This window comes from Rattus norvegicus, chromosome Y, assembly GCF_036323735.1.
Source record: "Rattus norvegicus strain BN/NHsdMcwi chromosome Y, GRCr8, whole genome shotgun sequence".
NCBI lineage: Eukaryota > Metazoa > Chordata > Mammalia > Rodentia > Muridae > Rattus > Rattus norvegicus.
In genome coordinates this window covers 760,979-787,236 of record NC_086040.1, presented here as the reverse complement: position 1 = coordinate 787,236, position 26,258 = coordinate 760,979, and the positions used below count along the sequence as shown (strand labels likewise).

At 43.2% G+C, this 26,258-nt stretch overlaps 1 protein-coding gene and 1 pseudogene across 1 annotated transcript; both read right to left on the bottom strand.

Annotated features, from left to right (window-relative positions):
* Positions 1-597: 597 nt before the first annotated feature.
* Positions 598-3,031, bottom strand: Limd2-ps1 (LIM domain containing 2, pseudogene 1; annotated as a pseudogene).
* Positions 3,032-8,548: 5,517 nt separating this feature from the next.
* On the bottom strand, positions 8,549-9,058 carry Sry3 (sex-determining region Y protein 3). The gene has a single exon (NM_001416739.1). The coding sequence runs from the start codon at positions 9,056-9,058 to the stop codon at positions 8,549-8,551; it is 510 nt and encodes a 169-aa protein (NP_001403668.1).
* Positions 9,059-26,258: the final 17,200 nt, after the last annotated feature.

Below are 26,258 nucleotides of genomic sequence, written 5' to 3'. Positions count from 1 at the left end.
ACGGACTCTCTCTGTCTCTCTCATGCTTTCTCTATTTCTCTGTCTCGCTCTCTCTTTCTCTCTGTCTCTATCTCTCTATTTCTCTCTCTGTCTCTCCGTTTGTCTGTCTCTCTGCCTCTGTCTCTGTCTGTCTCTCTGCCTCTGTCTCTCTCTGTTTCTGTTTCTCATGGTCTCTGTCTCTGTCTTTCTCTTTCTCTCTCTTTCTGTCTCTCTCTGTATCTCTCTCTTTCTCTCTCTCTGTCTCCCTTTCTCTCTCTCTGTCTCTCTTTGTCTCCCTATCTCTCTGTCTCTCTGTCTGTCTCTATTCTCTCTCTCTGTCTCTCTTTCTCTCTCTGTCTGCCTCTCTGTCCCTCTGTCTCTCCTCTCTGACTCTCTCTATCTCTCTATCTCTCTATTTCTCTCTCTGTCTGTCCGTTTGTCTATCTCTCTGTCTGTCTGTCTCTCTGCCTCTGTCTCTGTCTGTCTCCCTGCCTCTGTCTCTCTCTGTCTCTGTCTCTCTGCCTCTGTCTCTCTGTCTCTCTCTGTCTTTCTCTTTCTCCTCAGTCTCTCTGACTCTCTGTCTGTCTCTCTCTGTCACTCTGCCTCTGTCTTTCTGTCTTTCTCTGTTTCTCCTCTGTCTATCTCTCTGTCTCTCTTTCTCTCTCTGTCTGCCTCTCTGTCCTTCTGTCTCTCCTCTCTGACTCTCTCTATCTCTCTATCTTTGTCTCTGTCTCCCTCTGACTCTCTCTCTGTCTCTCTCTCTTTCTCTGTCTCTCTCTCTCTGTGTCTCTCTCTCTCTGACTCTCAGTCTCTCTGTCTCTCTCCATGACTCTCTCTTTCTGTCTCCCTCTCTGTCTCTCTCTCCCTCTCTCTGTCTCTGTCTGTGTGTCCTGCGTGTGTATGTGTGTTTGGGACTCTGCTCCTGCTCTCTGCCCGCAGCAGGCTCAAAAGAAAAAAAAATACAGCTTTCGCCCTGTCCCCTTTCATAATCTGTTTGTCACCCACCGCAATAATAGCATACTCATTGCTGGGATGGGAAACAGGCTACTTTGAGTCCTCCTTGTCCCCCACCCCAACCAGGGCTGGGCCTGAAACAGTGGTCAGGGGCTTGCAGATGCCAGGTGGAAACTCTGCCCACATGCCAGGTGGAACTAGGAGCGTGCACCGCAGAACCAAAGAACCAACCTCTCGGCTGCCCTCTACCTCAACTATGTGCATGCGTGTATGCATGCATGCGTGTGCCCACTCCTGTCCCTACCTAGCTCCACAGACTAGCCATTACCAAGACTGGCCTGTGTTCAGTTCCATCACTCTCTCCCTCACAGCACAACTTTCTTATTCCTTTTCTCTACCTACAAAACCTGTCAAAGTTCCGTATTATGACTTTCATTCTTATCCTGTCTGATAGGATTTTTGCTACTGCCGTTAAATTATGGTATGCTGTATTCAGATATTACTAGGCAATATAGCCCCCGATCTTGTTAGAAATCTGCTAATTATTAATATATTTAAGTTTATGAGACAGAATCTTCTGAAATCTCTAACAGTTTGCCCCACAAGATTTCAGAAGATATGAACACAGCTTCAAGAGTCTGCTTGGATTGTGATATGATAGCCACTGAGAAACACAGTGTACAAAACTGGATACCCTTAGAGTCAAATGATTTATCTAAATTAAGGTAAGTCAAAAATCTCATGTCACACCTATCCATTACACAGAGAAAAAGCTCTGTGTCTTCTGGGCTCCAAAGCCAGACTGAGTCTGCCCAAGTTGCCATGGAGACCTTAGGGAACTGTTGGGTAGTACACTCTGTCATGTTTTAAATAACATATGACTGCTAGATTATAAGCTATTCCCAGATTTCTGACTACATTGACAGCTAAGGTAGCTGTAGCTTAACAACTAGGACACAGACTCTAAACTCAGTTTCTAGCGACTAGTTCAGCCGTAAGCCTTCACAGATGGAATTGGTTGTTTCCTTATCTAAACCTGGATCCCGTTGATTAAATGTTTCATATCCCCCCCCTTTTTTTTGTTTTCAGTTTAAACATTTTTAAACCAGGGTTGATCACAACAGTCAACAGCACAACAGAGGGGGAGCATAGCTATTGCCAACCCGGTCAGCTGAGGCTCTAGGAAGAGCTTTAGCTTTGTGATACAAGGGACCCCTAGACCCCCAAGGCTGCAGGCTGTCTTCCCTCTCCCCCTGGCCTCCCCCCACCAGCGAGGTGGCATCTATGAGGCCCTGCAGATGGCACTCTCCCTCTTCCAGTCTCTGTGGCTCACAACCAGGCTAAGGGGCAGAGGTAGCTGGGGAGACAAGGGGGTACACGAGGCCCAGGTGGCAGTGAGGGAGCTTGGAACCCTGAGGAGGGCATGCTGACTCCTTGCTGGAGAAAAGGCACCTAAATAGGGAAGCTGGACTTGTGGGCCTCCCAGGGAGACACGGGTTAAAGGGAGCAGTATGGTGAAAACTCCAATTCTGGTTCCCACTGCCAACATCCTACAGGGAAAGGTAAGGAATCCTGGAGCAGAGCCTTATGCCTGAAACCTGTCTGAGGGAGCCTCATCCTTTCCCACCCTGCTCCCCCAAGCCCAGGTTAGCCTCCTTCCCACTGCCCAGCTGTAGGCCATGTGCTGGGAGAGAATGGATGTTAAAGGGGTCTCAGGCTGTCTTGGTGCCTCAGCCCACCTCCTCCTGGGCCCAGAGCTCCATGTGGTGTTTTGGACCAAACCCCTCATCTTAGTTGCCTTTGCTCTTAAACAGCTGCTGAAAGTGAGGTTTGCAGTAAAATGCACGTGCATTGCAGCATAACTGCCCAGGCTGAATTTGGTGCGGCAGTGTTCGCAACAGAAACTGGAGTTGTGGAAAATGAGCTTGTCTGCCACCAGCCGCTCCATAGGGTACACAGTCTTCTGGCAGGCTGCACAGGTCTCCTTCACCTGAGTCTGCAAGCTAAAGGACTTAGATAGCTGCACCGTGCTGTTGCCACTGCTGCCTTTGGCTTCATGAGACAAGGTGGCCTGGGCGGCTCCAGCAGCCTGGAACATGGCTCTTCAGAGGTGCCTGGCGGCCCTGGAGGAGATGCCAAGCCAAGAAGGCTCGGGCTGGCCTGCGCCGCAGGGCGGGGGTAGGTCGCTGGGGGACCGCTTCCGGTGCAAGAGGCTCGGGCTCTAGCTGCCATAGCTGCCAGTAGTCCCTGAGCAGCAGCCCCGTATTTCCTCTTCTTGTTAAACTTTTCACTACATGGATCTAACTGTATAATCGCAAATTCTTATTCCTTCTGTTCCACAAACAGATTATCTTAAAGAATGTTCATGTCGTTAACTCTTTTTTTTTTAAGGATTATTTTATTTATATATGCGATTACACTGTCTCTGTCTTCAGACACACCAGAAGAGGGCATTAGATCTCATTTCAGATGGTTGTGTGCCACCATGTGGTTGCTGGGATTTGAACTCAGGATCTTGGGAAGAACAGTCAGTTCTCTTAACCTCTGGGCCACCTCTCCAGCCCCATGTTGTTAAATTAACTTTTGTTGTTATCTCTTTTGTAAACTTGTAAACTACAGGAAACCCACTCAGATCTATCCGTTATGGACCAAATAGACTCCACCCAGATAATCTGGGTAATCTGTCTATCTGTCTAATGTTCCCACTTACTACCTATTCCAAAGGGTGGGATTCCTCTGGGTTTCAAATGTACATCTAAGAAAAATTTACTTTTCTCCCAAATACACTTAATCTTATTCTCTGCCTATAATATATATATATATATATATATATATATATATATATATATATATATGTGTGTGTGTGTGTGTGTGTGTGTGTGTGTGTGTGTGTGTGTTCCAGCATCTTGCCAAGTCCAGACACTTAGTACATCTAGGACAGCTCCAGAGAAGCAACCTCCAGATGCTGAACTGTCCCCTCACAGACACAGACGCTTCGATTGGACCTGTTCCTTCTCACCTATCCACAGACGGTTCAACAGACCCTGGACAACAAGGAAACAGCCAACTCTAAGACTGGACAAACATCCCCATGCCCACTTTTCTAGGTTCCCTAGAGACATATGGCTGTAAAGCAAACAGGAAGTAGAGATCACAACAATGACAACCCTATTCCTGCTTCACCATCATCTCTTTTGAATTTTTCTTTTTTTATTAAACCCAAACAGGGGAATGTTAGCATTCTGTCTAAGCTCCACCCCATAGGTTACCTGGCAACAAGAGTCAGGTATGCCTGACTATATAAAAGGGGATGCTTCCCCTCCTCACTCTCTTGTTCTCTTCCTCCCTCTTGCTTTCTTACCAACTCTTTCCCTTGTCCCTTCTCCCCCCATTCCCTCCCCTCCACCTCCACATGCTCACAGCTGGCCTCTCTGCCTCTCTACTTCTCTACTCCTCTACTCCTTCTCCCTCCACCTCTCCCCCTCCCTCTCCCTCCCCCTCCCCCTCTCTCTCTCCCTCCCTCCCTCTCCCTCACTCCCTTTGTCCCTCCCTCTCCTCCTCCTCCTCCCCCTCTGTCTCCCTCTCCCTCCCACTCACCCTCTCTCTCCCACTCTCCCTCTCTCCTGTGCCTCTACTACCCTCTTAACTCCTCTCCCCATGCCCTGGATAAACTTTATACTATACTGTATTATCCTGGGTTGGTTCCTCAGGGGAAGGGATGTCTCAGCATGGGCCTGCAGAGGCACCCCTTTCCCCTATACCTCACCACACCTCCATAGAACATATCCCCACTCTTTATCTTTTCATAAACACATCATAAACAACCAGACCCAAGTCTTCTGTGACTCTGTGAGGTCCTAAAATGGTTCAGGATCAGCCCCAGTGGAATGCTTTGTGCCTGCCCCGTCCTAGGAATTAAAGAAAAATTTGTAGGAGAGGACAAAAAGCACAAACAGAATACACACACAGAGTGACATAGAAGGACATTCCCAGAAAAACAAAAACTGAACCAAATGCTGTCTCAGATGGTCTGGGCTGCCGCCACCTGTCCACCCACAAATTGCCACTGGCCACCTCAGGCTCCCTGACCCTGCTCCCCTCACATGCAGTCTGAGCCAGTTCCCTACTTGGCCTCCCACCACCAATACCCTAAGCTGGCTTGGCTATGCCCCTTATGGTTTTCTTTCTCAGCCTTGCTGTATTTGGAAATCAAAGTTTGCCATCACTAACATTTCAGAAATCCTTTATTACTGGCATTTGAACTACTTGTAAAGATGAGTAATTGACAAGAATGACAATCAGAATTTGTGGTTCTGGCTCAGTAGCGTTTAGACTTCATTTGGGTGAGTTTTCCCTTACCTTTGTAACAAGCAACTGTTGATGTCTGAAAGCCAGGTGCTAACTAAGCTTGGTTCCTAGAAGAACAGTCTCTCAGGAAATTCTTTTTCTAATGGTGTGTGTGTGTGTGTGTGTGTGTGGTTTGTAATGTTGATTGTCTTTGTTTTGAATTTCAATTATCAGAGAACAAAGGATCTCACAGTCCCTGGTCAGTAGGAAGTTAATATCCAGGGACCAAAAACTGCTTATTTCAGAGATAAAAGAAACTTCTTTAGTTAAACAAAATTAGCTAACAGCAGTTTAATTTTACAGTTTGTGTCATTAAGTGCTTTGAAACCTTGGACATAAAGCCAAAATAATACTTCTTGTCACAATTCCAGAGTTTCAATATACTTTGTGGAAAAACATAACAAAACAAAAAGAACAAGGATACTTAGTATTTACTTATTTATAGTTTTGGTGTTTATTTATTTATAGTTTTCCCTGTCTAGTTTAGATTTTCAGTGAAATCTCATGCAATTTGCTTGCAACTCCCCTTTTGCTATACAACTTACTTTAAAAGTTGGAGGACCGAACAAGGTGTTTCAGGACTGTAAACCCCACGTTCACCATCGTTGTACAAGTTTCTCCCAGATATCGGTGCAGTGATCAGTGCCTTCGTTTGGACTCCTTGGTATGCCATGAAAAAGTAACAGGCAGAGGGATGGGGGTGGCATCTAACAAAAGAATGAATCTCATGAGTTCTCCAAGAATAGCCACCAATCCCAGTACTGACCTCTAAGCTGATAGTGGGGTGAACATTTTGGAGAAAAGGACTCTAAATCTTAGGCAGAGCACTGCTTACGAAATTCAAGCTGCAACTAACTACAAAGCTTTCTTGCACAAGGATACTCCTGTGCACAAAGATGAAGGAGAGTGAGGAGGAAGAAGAGGAAGGAGGAGGAGGTAGTGGAAAAGGAAGAGAGAGAAAAGGAGGAAGATAAGAAGCAAATAGGTCCAGGTGAGAAAGAGGAAGCCTGTGGACTGCCATAGGATCCATGAGGTCCTTGGCCTGTATCTACGGCTCTTTGCTTATAATCCACACAATGGAGAAACAAAAGACAAAAGACACGGGGAACACATGCAGAAACTCTCCAGCGAAAGATTAATAAGCACCCATTGAGTAGATATATTTGCATTCATTTATATTAGAAGTCTACCCAAAGACATAAACCCTTATTGAGTGTTGGCATTGAAATGTGCTGAAGCATGCCCTGACTTAGAGGTCCAGTAGTGTCAACTAACTAATCCACTGAATTCTGGAGAACAGTCTTTTAACTGATTTACAGAAACAATACATGTAAGTTAGTTAGTGTGAACACTAAATGGTTTGAAAATCAATTAAAGCTCAAAGGTTTTACGGTCCTGTAGAACAGTAGTTTGTTTCAAAGAGTTCAATACATCAGGTAATACACTGTATTGTATTTACTTAGTGTGTAAGATATCACAATTGAAGCTCCATGGGCTGCTCTTTCCTTCCGACCTATGCCTTAGGGTTACATAGTCGATTCAAGAGCTTACGGGGAACAGTTTGTATGAGAGAAACACTGTGGGAGAATAATGTGATGAAACTGGAAGAGGCTAACTGAAGCTCTGGGTATGAAACTTGGTATAGACAAACCTATGCCTGGTTCCTTGAGCTTTCTTAAAGAAGCTATGGCAGGGGTTGCTGTATTCTGTTTTAAGCTTGCTTGTAAGAGTTTGTAACTTTGAACCATTCTTTAGCTTAAAAATCTGGCGGGTGAGCTAATGGGTAAATGGCCACTTATACTTCCCCTTCCCTTCACCTTTTGTAGTAGTCCATTTTGCATCACTTTGTATATGGGGAGTGTTACCTGCAGGCTAAGTGTCCACTTAGCTTGCCTATGTAACTTGGTGCTTTGTACATTTTGTTTCTGATTCTTACCCGGTCCTGGAAAACATAGCTTTGTCTGTACTGCTTTTATACAAAAATTTTGTGAATAAAACTGTTTATTCTTTAAAGATAGGTAAAAGAGAAGCAGAATGTGACTTCCTGTGCATGAACTTGTATAAATGCTTATTTTATCAAACGATGTTACAGAGAGAAGAGTTTACAGAACAACTGGGTTTATCATAGTGTGAAGGAGAAGTGAAAAAGACAAACCCATGCACACTGGCACGCACGTGCACACGCAAGCACACACAGTGACAGAAGTCATATATGATGTAGTTTTGTGTGCTGGAGAGAGAGACCCTGATAAACAGATAGATGTGTCTGATCTACAAAGGAGTACTTTGCATGCTAAAGGGGCACAGCCAGTGTTTTTACAGCATTATGTATGTTTTTCAGAGATGAGTACTGACCACTTACAGATAGACAATGGTTTCCATGGTGATGCTGAAAGGACAGGACAGCCAGCCCAGACCTGAGGGCACTGTGTTTTTGCCTGCTCAGAAATGAACTACTGTATCCTAGTCATTAGAATACTCAACCTAAGTGATAATTTACATATGTTCCCCTTGGTGGCTAAAGAACTTTAATATGCATCCAGGCATCCAGTAAAGTCCCTTGACCTTTGCATTGGAATGCCTGCAAGATCCTACTGTCTGGAGTTTAAGAAAAGAATAGAACAATGGGCTGGGAAGAATTAACAGCTGCCTCTGTTCCTGTAACACCTTCTTATCTGTGGGAAAGGGATTGAAATAGTCCTTTATTCCTATCAAACAGGAATGAAAAGAATTTCCTTGCCCAGCTGGATATTTGTAGTGTGTACCCTTCTGATGTTTCCTTTAAAACTCCACCTTCCCCTCTCCCACCTCCCACTTTAGCATGTCAAGCTGTATTGGCTCTAAAGCTGTTTGCTGCCTTTGAGCTGGCAGTACAGATAAATTCATTATGAGTCTAAACCTAGTTTCTTCCATCGATTAAATGCCATAAGAATGCGAGTAGTACGCTGTTAAACAAAAAGTATGTAGTAAGCCCTTCTAAGCATTCTCCTTTCTTACACACTACACATCCTTACACACATTTTGGTCTCCTCCCCCACACCCCCACCAGAAAAAAAAGGGGAGCAGGACCTTTATTACAACCAGAGGGAACTCAGTATCCAAACCAAGTAGGAATCTCAAGCTGTAAATTACAGCAAGGGGAGTGTTGGGATAGGTAGGAGCAGAGCCAGTATCATGAGATTACCTATCACAGGGCTTTGCTGAGGTGCTCCTGCTATGGTGTAGGGTCACCAGTGATATCAGCGGACAGTAAGTAGGTTAGCTGCTGCTAGTGGAACTGGTGCTGCTGCTGCTGCTGCTGCTGCAGGTGCACGTGCTGCTGCTGCTGGTGCTGCTGTTTCTGCTGTAGTGGGTATCCAGTGGGGATGTCCACAGGCTGTAAATAAATGCTTTTCTGGTTCTTGGAGGACTGGTGTGCAGCTCTAGCCCAGTCCTGTCCGTATATGATAGTGTGTAGGTTGTTGTCCCATTGCAACAGGTTGTACAGTTTTGTTGAGGCAACTTCACGCTGCAAAGTATAACTCCTCTGTGGCACTTTAACCCTTCGATGAGTCTGATATTTATAGTTTGGATATTTCTCTCTGTGTAGGGTCTTCAGTCTCTGCGCCTCCTGGAAAAAGGGCCTTTTTTCGGCTTCTGTAAGGCTTTTCCACTGATATCCCAGCTGCTTGCTGATCTCTGAATTCTGCATGCTGGGATTCTGTTGAGCCAACTTGCGCCTCTCTCCACGGGACCACACCATAAATGCATTCATGGGGCGCTTGACATGGCCCTCCATGCTATCTAGACAACTGTCACTGCTCCCAAAGCTCTCCCTTCTCCAGAGATTAATATGTCCTCAGGCTGTAGGGCTGAACACTGAAAGTGAAGATCTGAAATGCTGAATGTAGTGGAAGAATTAGAATTGCAACCAGGAAGTCAGAGATGAGATGAGAGAGACAGAGATAGAGACAGAAACAGAGAGACAGAGACAGACAGAGACAGAAGTCAAGATATAAAGTGTAAGGGGTAAAAGCTAGTATCCAAATTGTGTTTGTAACAAAGATTTTAGTATTTAAAGTGTGTCAGAAAATATTCATCCCTCCTCCCTCAGGACCTTCCACGTCCAGCCCAACTAATCTACTTTGAAGCCACCACACAAACCTACATATTGTCAACCAAAACCCCTGTGGATTGTAAATGTAGAGACTGCACTTTTACACTCCTTAAAAACATACAACTTTCTCTTTGGTCATTTCTTCTCAACAAGCATTAAGATACAACAATGAGCATACTAAGCCGTTCTTTTTGCCCTGTAGCATACATGATATTTATGATGGACTAACTGAGAAATAAACAAGCATGTACAAGTGGTAGAGAGGGTCAAAGATAAGTAGGAAAACAATTGTATCCTAGTCCAGTAAGCGAGGTGGCATGAAGAAAAAGAATCAGTCTGTCCAGGGCAATAGCCCACTATAAAGATCTACACCATGGGACAAAGAAAAACCAAAAACAAAAACAGTAGTAATGCTGAGTTTTAGAATTGAAAGCTACAAAACCTAAAACTCAACAAATATCTCAAGGAAGTTTTCTTTCTCTCTTTGTCATATACATGCATCATAAAGCTCGTTTGTACAAATTTCCTATGTAGTAATACTAAAAATATTGTTATTAGGATTATTTCAATACAACCAACAGTTGTTGCTGGCATGTTGCTAAAGTGCATTTGAGACTCAATTATTTGCAGATACACACAGACACACACACACTCCACATGCAGGTAATCACGCACAGACACTCAGACAAATACAACAGAAACACACTACTGTATTCTCTACTCTGAAAAAATGTGTCCTGAGCCTTGGTGGGCTGCAGAGGGACCCCCATCCAGAAGCTAGAGACATTTGCCTCAGGTCACTGCAGAAGACATCTGTCTGGATATCCAGAAGTACTTCTCTCTCCGACAGAGAAGGCTGGAGGGAGAACACATGCAATCATGGCTGAGCAGCCTGGTATATGAGAGTTCACAGAGCTGCTGACCTATCTGGATTTGACCACATTGTCCAGAAGATAAGCAGTGTGTACAAGGGATGGTAGGGGGACTCTTAGCACAGGCAGAGACATTTCACAGAGTGCCAGACAAACCATCTCTTAGTTCAGTGGACGGTAGATGGCCTACCAGAGGAGCCAATGTCGGTAAGTAGAGTAATGTGGGGAGCAGAAGATGCAGACCTCCAGGTCAGGGAAAAGCCATTTGCTAGAGGTCCCTCCTGTGAGGCAATAGGACAGGTATTTCTCAACATCCACAGCCAAGCCTATGTCTCTCCCAGTTTGCTTCAAGGACCTACCACATATGTCTGCTTTGCCCAAGAAGGACCTACCACATATGTGTGCTTGGCCCAAGAATGACCTACCACATATGTGTGCTTGGCCCAAGAATGACCTACCACATATGTCTGCTTGGCCCAAGAAGGACCTACCACATATGTCTGCTTGGCCCAAGATGGACCTACCACATATGTCTGCTTGGCCCAAGAAGGACCTACCACATTTGTCTGCTTGGCCCAAGAAGGCACAGAAAGGTTTGTCAGCTGTTGGGCAGGAAGGGTGTTCGGGAAATGCTGAGGCAAAGTCCTTTCAGGCAGAGAGTCTGAATGCCAGCTCAATTCAAGTAAGAGTAAAGGAAACACTGTGAGTAATGCCCAGCCAGCCTTCCTCAATTGTGTGCTGGCATTTCATATTCTGTGTATATTCATGCCGGATAGGTCTTGGCCAGACCTTGAAGAAGTAGACCTTGAAGTAGGAAGGGGCCACATCTTCTTGAGAATCAGCAAGGGAAGGTCTGGAGAAGCCCCCATGATCCTCAGACTCATCAATCCCTGCTCTGCAGCTGCTGTGTCAATATAAGTCAAGGTGGAGGGGCACCAGACACCCAGGTGAGGTCTAGCAGTTTTCCTGTGTTGTGGACACAATAACAGGAAAAGCTGATACTTGTGGAGAAAGTCAGTTTGAGGGCACTGATGGGATGGAAGTTGGGGAGTTCCATAACCGTGCTGACAATGAAGCTGCACCTTTCCTAACACTGCGGGGATGGGCTTTCTGGGTTACTCTCAGAAACCCAGACTTTACTCTTGAATCCTGTGTCTGAGTCAGTGTGTCTAGTGAGGTCACATCCCAACATTGAGAACTGCACTGGAGGGTGGCACAGGGAATTCTGTCAAGGCCAACATTCTGTGATTTCCCACATGAGGCAGGAGCAATTAGTGTGTCCTCCAGGACTCTGAAGCAGGAGTTAAAGTGCCCCAAATGCCTTGTCTGGTAGCCTGTTATTGCCTGGTTGCTCTTGATGGAGGCATTGATGATCTGTGTGCTGTCTTCCTAAGAGAGTGCATGTAACCTATTAGGAGGAGGAAATACCTTTCTCTCTGACTTCCTCACTCAGCTCCAGAAAGGACCCCCGTCCATTCTGCCAAGCCACTGCCCTTGGCTTTGGCTCTCCATCCACTGGCAAAGGCATGTTTTGGCATCTTGCCACTTTGTATCCTCAAGTACAGCCCTTCTCTACCCCTATTTCCTCACGTGGATAACACCTCATGACTACCAGTTGCTGAGGGAGTAGTGTCACTGAATGGCATGTCAGTCCCAGTCCTGTCTCATTTCTCCAAGCACACGCTGCCAGCCATCCAGATCATAACATCCAGAGTCCCTTTTCTCCCATCAAGGGCATCAGAGGACTCCCTACCTGAGACTGCCTTCTAACTTTCCTAGCAGAGACCTAAGGTAATGTGTACAGGCTGCACTTGGCCATGGATTCTTTTTGCCTGCTATTTATTCCATGGATAGCCTCTGCCTTTATAATTCTCCTCACAGGACTACCCCAAAACAATATGATAATGGCTTAGAGAACCAGGTCCTTGAGTACTTTTGTTCTTCCAGCCTTCTCCAGGTGCTTTCCAATAATGTTTCTTTGTCAGGGTTAGGAGAGGGGCCCTGTCTATTTCCCCCAAGTTTACCAAGTCAAATGTAGTTATCATTGCTTGTGTCAAACCCATCACACAGGACAAGAGCACTGGGGGTCCTATCATCATCCACAGTCTAGCTTGAAACCTGAGTAGAATGGCCCTACTCCGACCCTGTCTTGTTGACCTGTGTGGTCCTTGGGGTCAGTGACAGGTCTGACATAGAATGTCCCTCAAGGACCAAAACTGTTTCAATTCTTCAGAACAAAGAGGACAAACAAGGGCTGGGGAAGCCAATACAACAACCAAAGGACCTCAAGTGTTTGAGACACTCTATCCTGCATTGACATTCCTGATGTTGCAGTGACTAAGGCTAGGCGGCCAAGGGAAAAGATCCAGCATTCCATAATTCCCATTTCCATGGAAATCCACACACAGCAAATAGCCAAAATATTTACTAGCTTCTCTTCCAAACCCTTGATTATTCTGGCCTGGAACCCTCTCTGTCCTGACATTAGAAGCACCTCTCCTTTTCCTGCCCAACTGCCTTCTTGGTATGGACATCAGCTATAGCTCATCTCAGAATGTACTGAGAAGCACCCTCTGAATGTCTCCTAACACTTCAGGAACAGCACTGCTGGTGTCAGATGCCACTCTCAAATAAATATCTACCTGTTGATGAGCATATCTCTCATTGTTCTTTACACTCAAATGACATATATGTATATAGAAGAAAGTCAACATTATTCACATATGTGCTAACACACACACACAAGAAAAGAGGTAGAGAGAGTGGTCTATAGATAGATAGATAGATAGATAGATAGATAGATAGATAGATAGATATAGAGAGACAGACAGAGAAAGACAGACAGAGACAGACTGAGAGAGAGGAACACACAAAGAAAAGCAGGGAGAGAGAGAGATGGAGAGAGAGGGAAACAAACACACACAAACACATACAAAGAAAAACAGGAAGAGAGAGACAGAGACAGAGAGAGACAGGGAGATGGAGAGAGACAGAGAGTGAGAGGGAGATAGAAAAACACACATTTGGGATGATGTCACAGGTGAGGCAGGTACAGGATAGAAGGAGGTCTGTGTTTGAATGAGAAGGAAGGACAGGCAGGAGAAAAGTTTGAAGGAAGATGAGAAGATTGGAACGGAAAAGAAGAAACAGGAGGGGGAGGGACAGAAGCCGTGACAGAACAATATGACAGGGGATGTTAAGATTCCATGCTGTACCTTTACAGGTTGTTATGGATGTTTTTAAGGGATGGATATGTATTGGGCTTTGTATGTTTAGGTGGGGGATTGTATCTTATTAATTGGGCCAAAGGTTATTGTGTTGTGTGTTCTTTCATGTAGTGATTTTAGTGTAAGAAAGTGTGCACTGGCTGTCTGGCCACCACAGAGTTGGGATGTGTGTTTCTGGCATGGAAACCTGCCTTGGGAACTAAATAGGAAGAAAGATTGCTGATGGCTCACAGAGAGGCCTTCGGTAGTGTGATATGGGTTGGAGCAGAGCAAGTGAGAGGCTTTGCTGACTGACAGTTAAGATATCCAGCAGGTATCTTGGGACACTGTGGAATAGACCTAAAGTGGTGATAAATGACCACCATACTTTTTTATTTTTTATATTTTGACAACAACAACAGACACACACACACACACACACACACACACACACACACACACACCCCAATAGTCACCTACGTAGGCTGTATATCCATCAAATACTTTACCTTCCTTATCATCAACAACTACTCCACATCACGTGTCCTGCTTGTAGTCCCAATGTCACCTTCTATTCCATATTTGTAGGTACACACTCAGAACTGTAAGATACAAGGGTGCCCTGCCAGGAATGACTCCTAAGGTGCTTCTAGGTATTGCAATGCTTATAGGAACATTCATGTAGGTGTTGAGGCTCCCCACCAGTGCCAAGCTAGCAACGGGATCAGACAAGTATGCTAGCCATTTGGTTATAATCATCATAGGAAGGAATTAGGCAAAAGGACCCACCACAGTCCCAGGAAACCGTTCACTCCTGCTGGCGCCTAAGGGTATAGAGACTAGGGGCTGACCAGGAAGGTATATGAAGAAGGTATCCATTCCCGTGTCATTGCCACATCTTTGAGATCCTCATAAATTCTGAGTGACACATAGATTCATAAATTCTGTGTCTGTGACAGAACATGAAGGAGGTCATGTTAGACATTCTTGCAGGCCACTGGAGTCAGGAAATTGACATGGCCCTGACTCTGTTGGAAGCTGACTAGACAATTTCTGCTTGGTCCTAGGACTTTGGCTGAAGGACTCTAAGAAACACCTCTCAGCTGACAGGAGCCTCCTAAGGAGCTGTCTCCTAAGAGGCTCTGCCAGAGCTTGACAAATGCATAGGCAGATGCTCTCAGCCAACCATTGAACTGAGAATGGGATCCCCAATGGAGGAGATAGAGAAAAGACTGAAGGAGCTGAAGGGGTTTACAACCCCATAAGAACAACAACAGTATCAGCCAATAGCCCCCCGAGGGCTCCCAGGGACTAAACCAATGTCCCAGGAGTACATAGGGATGGCTCCAGTTGCATATGTAGCAGAGGATGGCTTTGTTGGCCATCAACAGTAAGAGAGGCCCTTGTTTCAAAGCTTGATGTCCCAGTGTAGGTCAATGTTGGGTGGCAGAGGTGGGACGGAGTGGGGGTGTGGGTGAAGGAGCACCCTCATAGAAGCTGAGGGAGGATGGGATGGCAGGTTTCTGGAGAAAAAACTGGCAAAGTGAAAACATTTAGAGTGTAAATAAGATAATCCAATAACAAGTATTTATATATAAAAAAAAAAAACCTCTCATCCCTAGAGTGACTATTTTGTTCATCAGCATGAATTGATTTCCCCTAATGTTCTAATTTTTTTAATAGTTCTCATTTTTGACTTTGTTGAAATTATATCTGATAATTGAGCTAAATCTGCATAATTGAATTAGTAAAGTATGTATAATGTCTAACCTACAAAGAAAAATAGACTGTCACTTCACTCAGTTAAGGAAGAAAATGTAAACAACAGGAGATAAGGTTGTTTTATTATGGAAGGTAGGTAGACGGGAAGTAGAAAGTTAGGAAGTTCTTCCTCGTATCCTCCCTTTTTTGTTTGTCTTTTTTGTTCTCCTCCTTAACCCAGGTTCTCTCCATCTGCCCTCTTGTCTCTCCTTGCAAAACAACTAAACAATGTATGTGTGTAGAGACATTATATTCTTAAAACCAGCGAAAAGGAAAACTATATTGTATCTTGTGTCTAAGCATGCTCATACATATGAAGAATAAAGGGGGCTTCAGCTCAGAGTCTCTTAATCATTGTTCCAGCACCATAGTTTTAACTGGGTTCCCACAGCTAAATTCTTTTAGATGATGTGAACATAAATGTAATGATGACTCTGATACAAGCTGAACAAAACTAAAAGACTACATGCTATATAAGTCATAAAGACTGGGTTATGCCTTCTACAAGGTTTGCCTGGGTGCTTGCAAGCCTAAAGGTTTTGCAGGTTGTACACAGTTAATATTAATTTGCTTCATTACACTCTGTGTGGAAAGGGATTCAGTCTTCTCTTAATAAGGAGATGTGGCAAAATGTCTTGATAAATTCTGTCTTCAGAACTCTAGTGAGACTGCGTAAAACACAGCTGGACTTGTTAACTGTTCTTATTCCTTCCAAAGGGAGGAGACAGGCAAGATCACTGGGCTTTCAACTGTGTATCTTGTCAATCCTCCCACCTGGTTGTATGAGATTAGGCTCTAGTTATATGAGACCGCAAGGTTTTCTGGGTATACAGGCTAAAAACTCGAAATAGGGAGGATCCCTTCAAAGAAGATATACTGAAGAAAGGCCTCAAATATTGCCTAACATCTCCCCTTGAAAATTTTCTTATAACAAATGATGTCTCTGCCTACTATTTTATATCTCATGGTAGTTAAGATGTTGTATTCAATGTCGTATATACATTAAAATCACATAAATCTCTCTCTCTCTCTCTCTCTCTCTCTCTCTCTCTCACACACACACACACACACACACACACACACATACACACACATTGAAGAGTATTTTCAAATGCATAAAAATAATTATGGGTGTCTACCACTCTGTCTACTGCCTCCACCTTCTTAGTTCTTGTTAACCCAGCACCTATGACAAAAACTTAATACTTAAATATCCATATAAGGTAATCTTCTCTTGTACAATATGCCATGCATACACTCCCATAATTATCATAGTCAAGACATGTTAACAAACTGAAAGATGTATGTCTAATCCCTTATATCTTTGTTAACTTTGTTAAGCTTTACCTATTTAGAGTCCCTGAGTCACATCAAAAGCCTTGGTGGTTTGTAGAAGGATTCATAGAAAGAAATGGGGTTCCTACTCTCTCTCTATACTGTAATCGATAGTCCAAAGTTTATTTTGTTTGTAAAAGAGCTTCAATTCAAAATGATAATTTCTAAGACTCATTAAGATAAAATTATAAAAATCTAGTGTCCTGAACATTAGTTATTGTAAGCTCTTAAAGACATTTAAGCCATACAAATTAATGGTCAGTCTCCTTATAAACGATCACGTTCTTTCATGTACTCAGAACTGTGATTGTAGTCAAGCTAATGCAGATCTATTTCTTTTACCGAGACTAGCTTGGCAGGATGGACAAACTACATCTCCCATCTGTATATGTTGTCAAAGTTAAGTCCGAATCAAGTATCTCGAAGCAAGTAAACTTACTCTCTTTAATGTAAAATAATATTCAAAATTGGAATACTAGAAGCAAAAACAAAACTATTTTTATGAAAAAATAAATGCTTGGGTAAAATAGGTTTCATTTGGTGAGAGAGAGACCCAACCGCCTGGTCAGGTGGGCACTCCTGACGCTGCAGAGCGGAAGAGACCACCAACACTGCCCACCCCTGCCCACATCCCTGGCCCAAGAGGAAACTGTATAAGGCCTCTGGGCTCCCGTGGGGGAGGGCCCAGGAACGGCAGGAACCCTGCCTGAGACACCACCAGTACCTGAAGGAAACAGACTGGATAAACAGTTCTCTGCACCCAAATCCCGTGGGAGGGAGAGCTGAACCTTCAGAGAGGCAGACAAGCCTGGGAAACCAGAAGAGACTGCTCTCTGCACACACATCTCGGACGCCAGAGGAAAAAGCCAAAGACCATCTGGAACCCTGGTGCACTGAAGCTCCCGGAAACGGCGGCACAAGTCTTCCTGGTTGCTGCCGCTGCAGAGAGCCCGTGAGCAGCACCCCACGAGTGAACTTGAGCCTCGGGACCACAGGTAAGACCAACTTTTCTGCTGCAAGAAAGCTGCCTGGTGATTTAAGACACAGGCCCACAGGAACAGCTGAAGACCTGTAGACCTGTAGAGAGGAAAAACTACACGCCGGAAAGCAGAACACTCTGTCCCCATAACTGACTGAAAGAGAGGAAAACAGGTCTACAGCACTCCTGACACACAGGCTTATAGGACAGTCTAGCCACTGTCAGAAATAGCAGAACAAAGTAACACTAGAGATAATCTGATGGCGAGAGGCAAGCGCAGGAACCCAAGCAACAGAAACCAAGACTACATGGCACCATCGGAGCCCAATTCTCCCATCAAAACAAACATGGAATATCCAAACACACCAGAAAAGCAAGATCTAGTTCCAAAATCATTTTTGATCATGATGCTGGAGGACTTCAAGAAAGACGTGAAGAACTCCCTTAGAGAACAAGTAGAAGCCTACAGAGAGGAATCGCAAAAATGCCTGAAAGAATCACAAAAATCCCTGAAAGAATTCCAGGAAAACATAAATAAACAAGTAGAAGCCCATAGAGAGGAGACACAAAAATCCCTGAAAGAATTCCAGGAAAACACAATCAAACAGTTGAAGGAATTAAAAATGGAAATAGAAGCAATCAAGAAAGAACACATGGAAACAACCCTGGATATAGAAAACCAAAAGAAGAGACAAGGAGCTGTAGATACAAGCTTCACCAACAGAATACAAGAGATGGAAGAGAGAATCTCAGGAGCAGAAGATTCCATAGAAATCATTGACTCAACTGTCAAAGATAATGTAAAGCAGAAAAAGCTACTGGTCCAAAACATACAGGAAATCCAGGACTCAATGAGAAGATCAAACCTAAGGATAATAGGTATAGAAGAGAGAGAAGACTCCCAGCTCAAAGGACCAGTAAATATCTTCAACAAAATCATAGAAGAAAACTTCCCTACCTAAAAAAAGAGATACCCATAGACATACAAGAAGCCTACAGAACTCCAAATAGATTGGACCAGAAAAGAAACACCTCCCGTCACATAATTGTCAAAACACCAAATGCACAAAATAAAGAAAGAATATTAAAAGCAGTAAGGGAAAAAGGTCAAGTAACATATAAAGGCAGACCTAACAGAATCACACCAGACTTCTCGCCAGAAACTATGAAGGCCAGAAGATCCTGGACTGATGTCATACAGACCCTAAGAGAACACAAATGCCAGCCCAGGTTACTGTATCCTGCAAAACTCACAATTAACATAGATGGAGAAACCAAGATATTCCATGACAAAACCAAATTTACACAATATCTTTCTACAAATCCAGCACTACAAAGGATAATAAATGGTAAAGCCCAACATAAGGAGGCAAGCTATACCCTAGAAGAAGCAAGAAACTAATAGTCTTGGCAACAAAACAAAGAAAATGAAAGCACACAAACATAACCTCACATCCAAATATGAATATAACGGGAAGCAATAATCACTAATCCTTAATATCTCTCAATATCAATGGCCTCAACTCCCCAATAAAAAGACATAGATTAACAAACTGGATACGCAACGAGGACCCTGCATTCTGCTGCCTACAGGAAACACACCTCAGAGACAAAGACAGACACTACCTCAGAGTGAAAGGCTGGAAAACAACTTTCCAAGCAAATGGTCAGAAGAAGCAAGCTGGAATAGCCATTCTAATATCAAATAAAATCAATTTCCAACGAAAAGTCATCAAAAAAGATAAGGAAGGACACTTCATATTCATCAAAGGAAAAATCCACCAAGATGAACTCTCAATCCTAAATATCTATGCCCCAAATACAAGGGCACCTACATACATAAAAGAAACCTTACTAAAGCTCAAAACAAACATTGCACCTCACACAATAATAGTGGGAGATTTCAACACCCCACTCTCATCAATGGACAGATCATGGAAACAGAAATTAAATAGTGATGTCGACAGACTAAGAGAAGTCATGAGCCAAATGGACTTAACAGATATTTATAGAACATTCTATCCTAAAGCAAAAGGATATACCTTCTTCTCAGCTCCTCATGGTACTTTCTCCAAAATTGACCATATAATTGGTCAAAAATCGGGCCTCAACAGGTACAGAAAGATAGAAATAATCCCATGCGTGCTATCGGACCACCACGGCCTAAAACTGGTCTTCAATAACAATAAGGGAAGAATGCCCACATATACGTGGAAATTGAACAATGCTCTACTCAATGATAACCTGGTCAAGGAAGAAATAAAGAAAGAAATTAAAAACTTTTTAGAATTTAATGAAAATGAAGATACAACATACCCAAACTTATGGGACACAATGAAAGCTGTGCTAAGAGGAAAACTCATAGCGCTGAGTGCCTGCAGAAAGAAACAGGAAAGAGCATATGTCAGCAGCTTGACAGCACACCTAAAAGCTCTAGAACAAAAAGAAGCAAATACACCCAGGAGGAGTAGAAAGCAGGAAATAATCAAACTCAGAGCTGAAATCAACCAAGTAGAAACAAAAAGGACCATAGAAAGAATCAACAGAACCAAAAGTTGGTTCTTTGAGAAAATCAACAAGATAGATAAACCCTTAGCCAGACTAACGAGAGGACACAGAGAGTGCGTCCAAATTAACAAAATCAGAAATGAAAAGGGAGACATAACAACAGATTCAGAGGAAATTCAAAAAATCATCAGATCTTACTATAAAAACCTATATTCAACAAAACTTGAAAATCTTCAGGAAATGGACAATTTCCTAGACAGATACCAGGTATCGAAGTTAAATCAGGAAATAAACCAGTTAAACAACCCCATAACTCCTAAGGAAATAGAAGCAGTCATTAAAGGTCTCCCAACCAAAAAGAGCCCAGGTCCAGACGGGTTTAGTGCAGAATTCTATCAGACATTCATAGAAGATCTTATACCAATATTATCCAAACTATTCCACAAAATTGAAACAGATGGAGCACTACCGAATTCCTTCTATGAAGCCACAATTACTCTTATACCTAAACCACACAAAGACACAACAAAGAAAGAGAACTTCAGACCAATTTCCCTTATGAATATCAATGCAAAAATACTCAATAAAATTCTAGCAAACCGAATCCAAGAGCACATCAAAACAATCATCCACCATGATCAAGTAGGCTTCATCCCAGGCATGCAGGGATGGTTTAATATAAGGAAAACCATCAACGTGATCCATTATATAAACAAACTGAAAGAACAGAACCACATGATCATTTCATTAGATGCTGAGAAAGCATTTGACAAAATTCAACACCCCTTCATGATAAAAGTCCTGGAAAGAATAGGAATTCAAGGCCCATACCTAAACATAGTAAAAGCCATATACAGCAAACCAGTTGCTAACATTAAACTAAATGGAGAGAAACTTGAAGCATTCCCACTAAAATCAGGGACTAGACAAGGCTGCCCACTCTCTCCCTACTTATTCAATATAGTTCTTGAAGTTCTAGCCAGAGCAATCAGACAACAAAAGGAGATCAAGGGGATACCGATCGGAAAAGAAGAAGTCAAAATATCACTATTTGCAGATGACATGATAGTATATTTAAGTGATCCCAAAAGTTCCACCAGAGAACTACTAAAGCTGATAAACAACTTCAGCAAAGTGGCTGGGTATAAAATTAACTCAAATAAATCAGTTGCCTTCCTCTATACAAAAGAGAAACAAGCTGAGAAAGAAATTAGAGAAACGACACCCTTCATAATAGACCCAAATAATATAAAGTACCTCGGTGTGACTTTAACCAAGCAAGTAAAAGATCTGTACAATAAGAACTTCAAGACACTGAGGAAAGAAATTGAAGAAGACCTCAGAAGATGGAAAGATCTCCCATGCTCATGGATTGGCAGGATTAATATAGTAAAAATGGCCATTTTACCAAAAGCAATCTACAGATTCAATGCAATCCCCATCAAAATACCAATCCAATTCTTCAAAGAGTTAGACAGAAAAATTTGCAAATTCATCTGGAATAACAAAAAACCCAGGATAGCTAAAGCTATCCTCAACAATAAAAGGACTTTAGGGGGAATCACTATCCCTGAACTCAAGCAGTATTACAGAGCAATAGTGATAAAAACTGCATGGTATTGGTACAGAGACAGACAGATAGACCAATGGAATAGAATTGAAGACCCAGAAATGAACCCACACACCTATGGTCACTTGATTTTTGACAAAGGAGCCAAAACCATCCAATGGAAAAAAGATAGCATTTTCAGCAAATGGTGCTGGTTCAACTGGAGGTCAACATGTAGAAGAATGCAGATCGATCCATGCTCATCACCCTGTACAAAGCTTAAGTCCAAGTGGATCAAGGACCTCCACATCAAAGCACACACTCAAACTAATAGAAGAAAAACTAGGGAAGCATCTGGAACACATGGGCACTGGAAAAAATTTCCTGAACAAAACACCAATGGCTTACGCTCTAAGATCAAGAATCGACAAATGGGATCTCATAAAACTGCAAAGCTTCTGTAAGGCAAAGGACACGGTGGTTAGGACAAAACGGCAACCAACAGATTGGGAAAAGATCTTTACCAATCCTACAACAGATAGAGGCCTTATATCCAAAATATACAAAGAACTCAAGAAGTTAGACTGCAGGGAAACAAATAACCCTATTAAAAATTGGGTTCAGAGCTAAACAAAGAATTCACAGCTGAGGAATGCCAAATGGCTGAGAAACACCTAAAGAAATGTTCAACATCTTTAGTCATCAGGGAAATGCAAATCAAAACAACCCTGAGATTTCACCTCACACTAGTGAGAATGGCTAAGATCAAAAACTCAGGTGACAGCAGATGCTGGCGAGGATGTGGAGAAAGAGGAACACTCCTCCATTGTTGGTGGGATTGCAGACTGGTAAAACCATTCTGGAAATCAGTCTGGAGGTTCCTCAGAAAATTGGACATTGAACTGCCTGAGGATCCAGCTATACCTCTCTTGGGCATATACCCAAAAGATGCCTCAACATATAAAAGAGACACGTGCTCCACTATGTTCATCGCAGCCTTATTTATAATAGCCAGAAAATGGAAAGAACCCAGATGCCCTTCAACAGAGGAATGGATACAGAAAATGTGGTACATCTACACAATGGAATATTACTCAGCTATCAAAAACAACGAGTTTATGAAATTCGTAGGCAAATGGTTGGAACTGGAAAATATCATCCTGTGTGAGCTAACCCAATCACAGAAAGACATACATGGTATGCACTCATTGATAAGTGGCTTTTAGCCCAAATGCTTGAATTACCCTAGATCCCTAGAACAAACGAAACTCAAGACAGATGATCAAAATGTGAATGCTTCACTCCTTCTTTAAATGAGGAAAAAGAATACCCTTGGCAGGGAAGGGAGAGGCAAAGATTAAAACAGAGACTGAAGGAACACCCATTCAGAGCCTGCCCCACATGTGGCCCATACATATACAGCCACCCAATTAGACAATATGGATGAAGCAAAGAAGTGCAGACCGACAGGAGCCGGATGTAGATCGCTCCTGAGAGACACAGCCAGAATACAGCAAATACAGAGGCGAATGCCAGCAGCAAACCACTGAAGTGAGAATAGGACCCCCGTTGAAGGAATCAGAGAAAGAACTGGAAGAGCTTGAAGGGGCTCGAGACCCCATACGTACAACAATGTCAAGCAACCAGAGCTTCCAGGGACTAAGCCACTACCTAAACCCTAGACTACTAGACCCTGGACTCTGACCCTATAGGTAGCAATGAATATCCTAGTAAGAGCACCAGTGGAAGGGGAAGCCCTGGGTCCTGCTAAGACTGAACCCCCAGTGAACTAGACTATGGGGGGAGGGCGGCAATGGGGGGAGAGTTGGGAGGGGAACACCCATAAGGAAGGGGAGGGGGGAGGGGGATGTTTGCCCGGAAACCGGGAAAGGGAATAACACTCGAAATGTATATAAGAAATACTCAAGTTAATAAAAAAAAAAAAAAAAAAAAAAAGGAAGGGGAGGGGGATGTTTGCCCGGAAACCGGGAAATGGAATAACACTTGAAATGTATATAAGAAACACTTAAGTTAATTAAAAAAAAAAAACAAATTTCAAATCCGAGAAAAATAAAAAAAAAAAAAAAGGAGAAGGTTCTATGAGTGACAGAGAAGTGCGATGCCCTCATAATACCTTGTTTTAGTCGGCTATGTACAGATGAAATCAAATAATTTTTCAAAAGACATGAAAGGTCAAATTTTGAAAGGAGTTTGAAACATTGTCTAAGCATTTGTGAATGTAATTGGGGGACTAGAGCCTAGTGTACTAGTGCTCCGTGTGTGTGTGTGTGTGTGTGTGTGTGTGTGTGTGTGTGTGTGTAAAAAAAAAAATAGGTTTCATTTATAATACACTTGCATAGCAGGATTTCCGTAGGCCTAAGTAGGTCCATTGTATGGAAGACAAGAGTAAGCCCCAGGCTAGCTTTGTTGCAGGAGAAATATGCATAGGAAAATAGGATGTCAAAAGGCTGATGGTGCTGTCTTTGTCTGTTCAGGCCTGACCAGCTCTGACTGTTGTAGACATGACCAGCTCCTGCCTCATGGAGGATCTTCCAGTCTCACAAGCTTCCTTTATTTCCCAAAGAACAGAGAGTGAAAAATCAACTACTCTGGCCTCACTGTCTCCTACACTGACATGTGAGGATGCTATAAACAGTGGAACCTGGAAAGTAAGCCTATCACTGGACTGGTATGGGACCTGCGTGCTAGTTCAATTGACCATGCCCTCTGCTATGCCTTTCAAGTCTTCATTTTAACAGGAGCTAATTTCATGGTCCACACACTAACCACAAATGATCCATGACTAAAGGGGGCTGCCAAGTTCTCTGCCATCAAACTCATAGTTTAGGGCAATGATTCTGTGTACTGAAGTGGTGCCTTTGGAAACTTAGCTAGACAATTTTGTAAACATAACTCAGAATGGGGTTCTATTTGTCTTGTAAATTGCCGATTAGATGCCGAATTCCATGGAGTTTTTTTAAAAAAACGCTTCCAGGTGGTCTTTCTTTATCTGGGAGTCCTGATGTAGCACACTGCTATTACAGTTGTTTTTTCCTACAAAACTCTGGTACATCCTCCAGCCAGTTGTACAATGGCATTTGAGGTTACTAAACAAAAGTTATTTTGGACTGTCTCTTAATGTTCCCTACAAAGTTGTACAGTTATTACCTCCTGACTTTTGTCCTGGATCTTTGCCATCTGTTGAGTTTTATTGTGACCCCTTGAATGGACCCTGTCACCGTTGTCTCCTGCTATTCTTCTTGTTGGACCTGACAACCTAGGACCTGAAAGAATGTGATTGACTATGCTGTAATAGTGTACCCACCCTTACTTTAGTTTCTGTGTACTTGTATACATGAAGGTACTTTTGTACACGGATGTGACAAAGAAAGCAATGACCCAAGGACAGTTGTTTAAACTGAGAAAAGCATGTAAATAAACACCAGTAAGAACATACAAAATATTAACAGGAGCAGCAATTTCCCAGATCTCGGTCAGGACAGACCAAAGTTAAACACAACTGCCTGGCATGTACTGTAGATTATATCGGGGAAAGCGTGAAAGCAAAGCAGAAGGCCAAGGCTAGATTCAAGTACACTGACCAGATTGGAACCTATAGCTGTGGACTGACATCCAACAAGAATAAAACATGCCTTATGAATGCCTTATGATGTTTGTCACATGAGGCACAAAATCACAACCAAGAACAATCTAGGGGACAAAATGGACATGAGGGGGAAAAAATAAGGTCCTCTGCCCTTTTCCGGTATCATCTCTCACAGTCCCCAAGGCATTGCTCACATTGAATCATTCTTTCAATGTTTCAACAGACACTATTTTAGTGTGCAACAGCTGCTGCCCTTTCTACACAGTCCCTTTTGTCAGCTCAAAAAGGAATCTGCATGCTAAAGTCCTAAAGGCAATTCTGGCAACCTCTGACTCCTGGATCCACCTCTTCACTCTTTTGGACACACTGAGCACTGTTTTCAGGTCTCAGAGCTAAAACAGGTAAACTGTATCCTTTTAATGTCTCTGCTTCACCAGTTCTCAAAAACCTTAGAGAAGTTTCTAGCCCTTCAGAACCATGGCTGCTGCAATATCTACCCCAAGACTAGATCTGACTACTGCTAAAGAGAGGATCGGTGCCCTCTTCATCCAACAATGCTGCTCATGCACCAACAAACCCTAACTGGTTTGAAAGGTGGTTGAAACACACAAGGACAGACAAAAATACAACCACAAGCCTCCTTTTATGCATGGGCCATGAGTTCTCTCTCAGTCTGTCTCTTTCCCTGGACCACTCCTTTCCTCATTATCATCTGCATTTTCACACTTTTACACGGTCTTCACCCTACTGAAATTCACCTCATACCCAAAGAAACACTCCATGTAAGCAGCTCTCCCAGTGGATCTCACCAGCACGAGGCATTAAGAGGCACCCACGTACGAGCAATTGAGCTCCAAGCGGTACAAGACAGCCAAAGGAAGACCTGACTTTGGTACAGCAAAGTATAGTCACCCTACCGAATCAAATAGATTGCCTGGCTGCAGTGTTCCTCCCAAAATGCAATGTATTAGATGTAATGATTGCCGAAAAGGAAGGTGTCTCTGCCTTGCTAGAGGAAGAAGGATGCTGGCTTTCTGTGACCGATCTGGCCAAGTACCAGAGAAA

Bases quoted from the DNA above. Each gene is read 5' to 3' on its own strand.
- Sry3 (NM_001416739.1), bottom strand. From the start codon at position 9,058: ATGGAGGGCCATGTCAAGCGCCCCATGAATGCATTTATGGTGTGGTCC.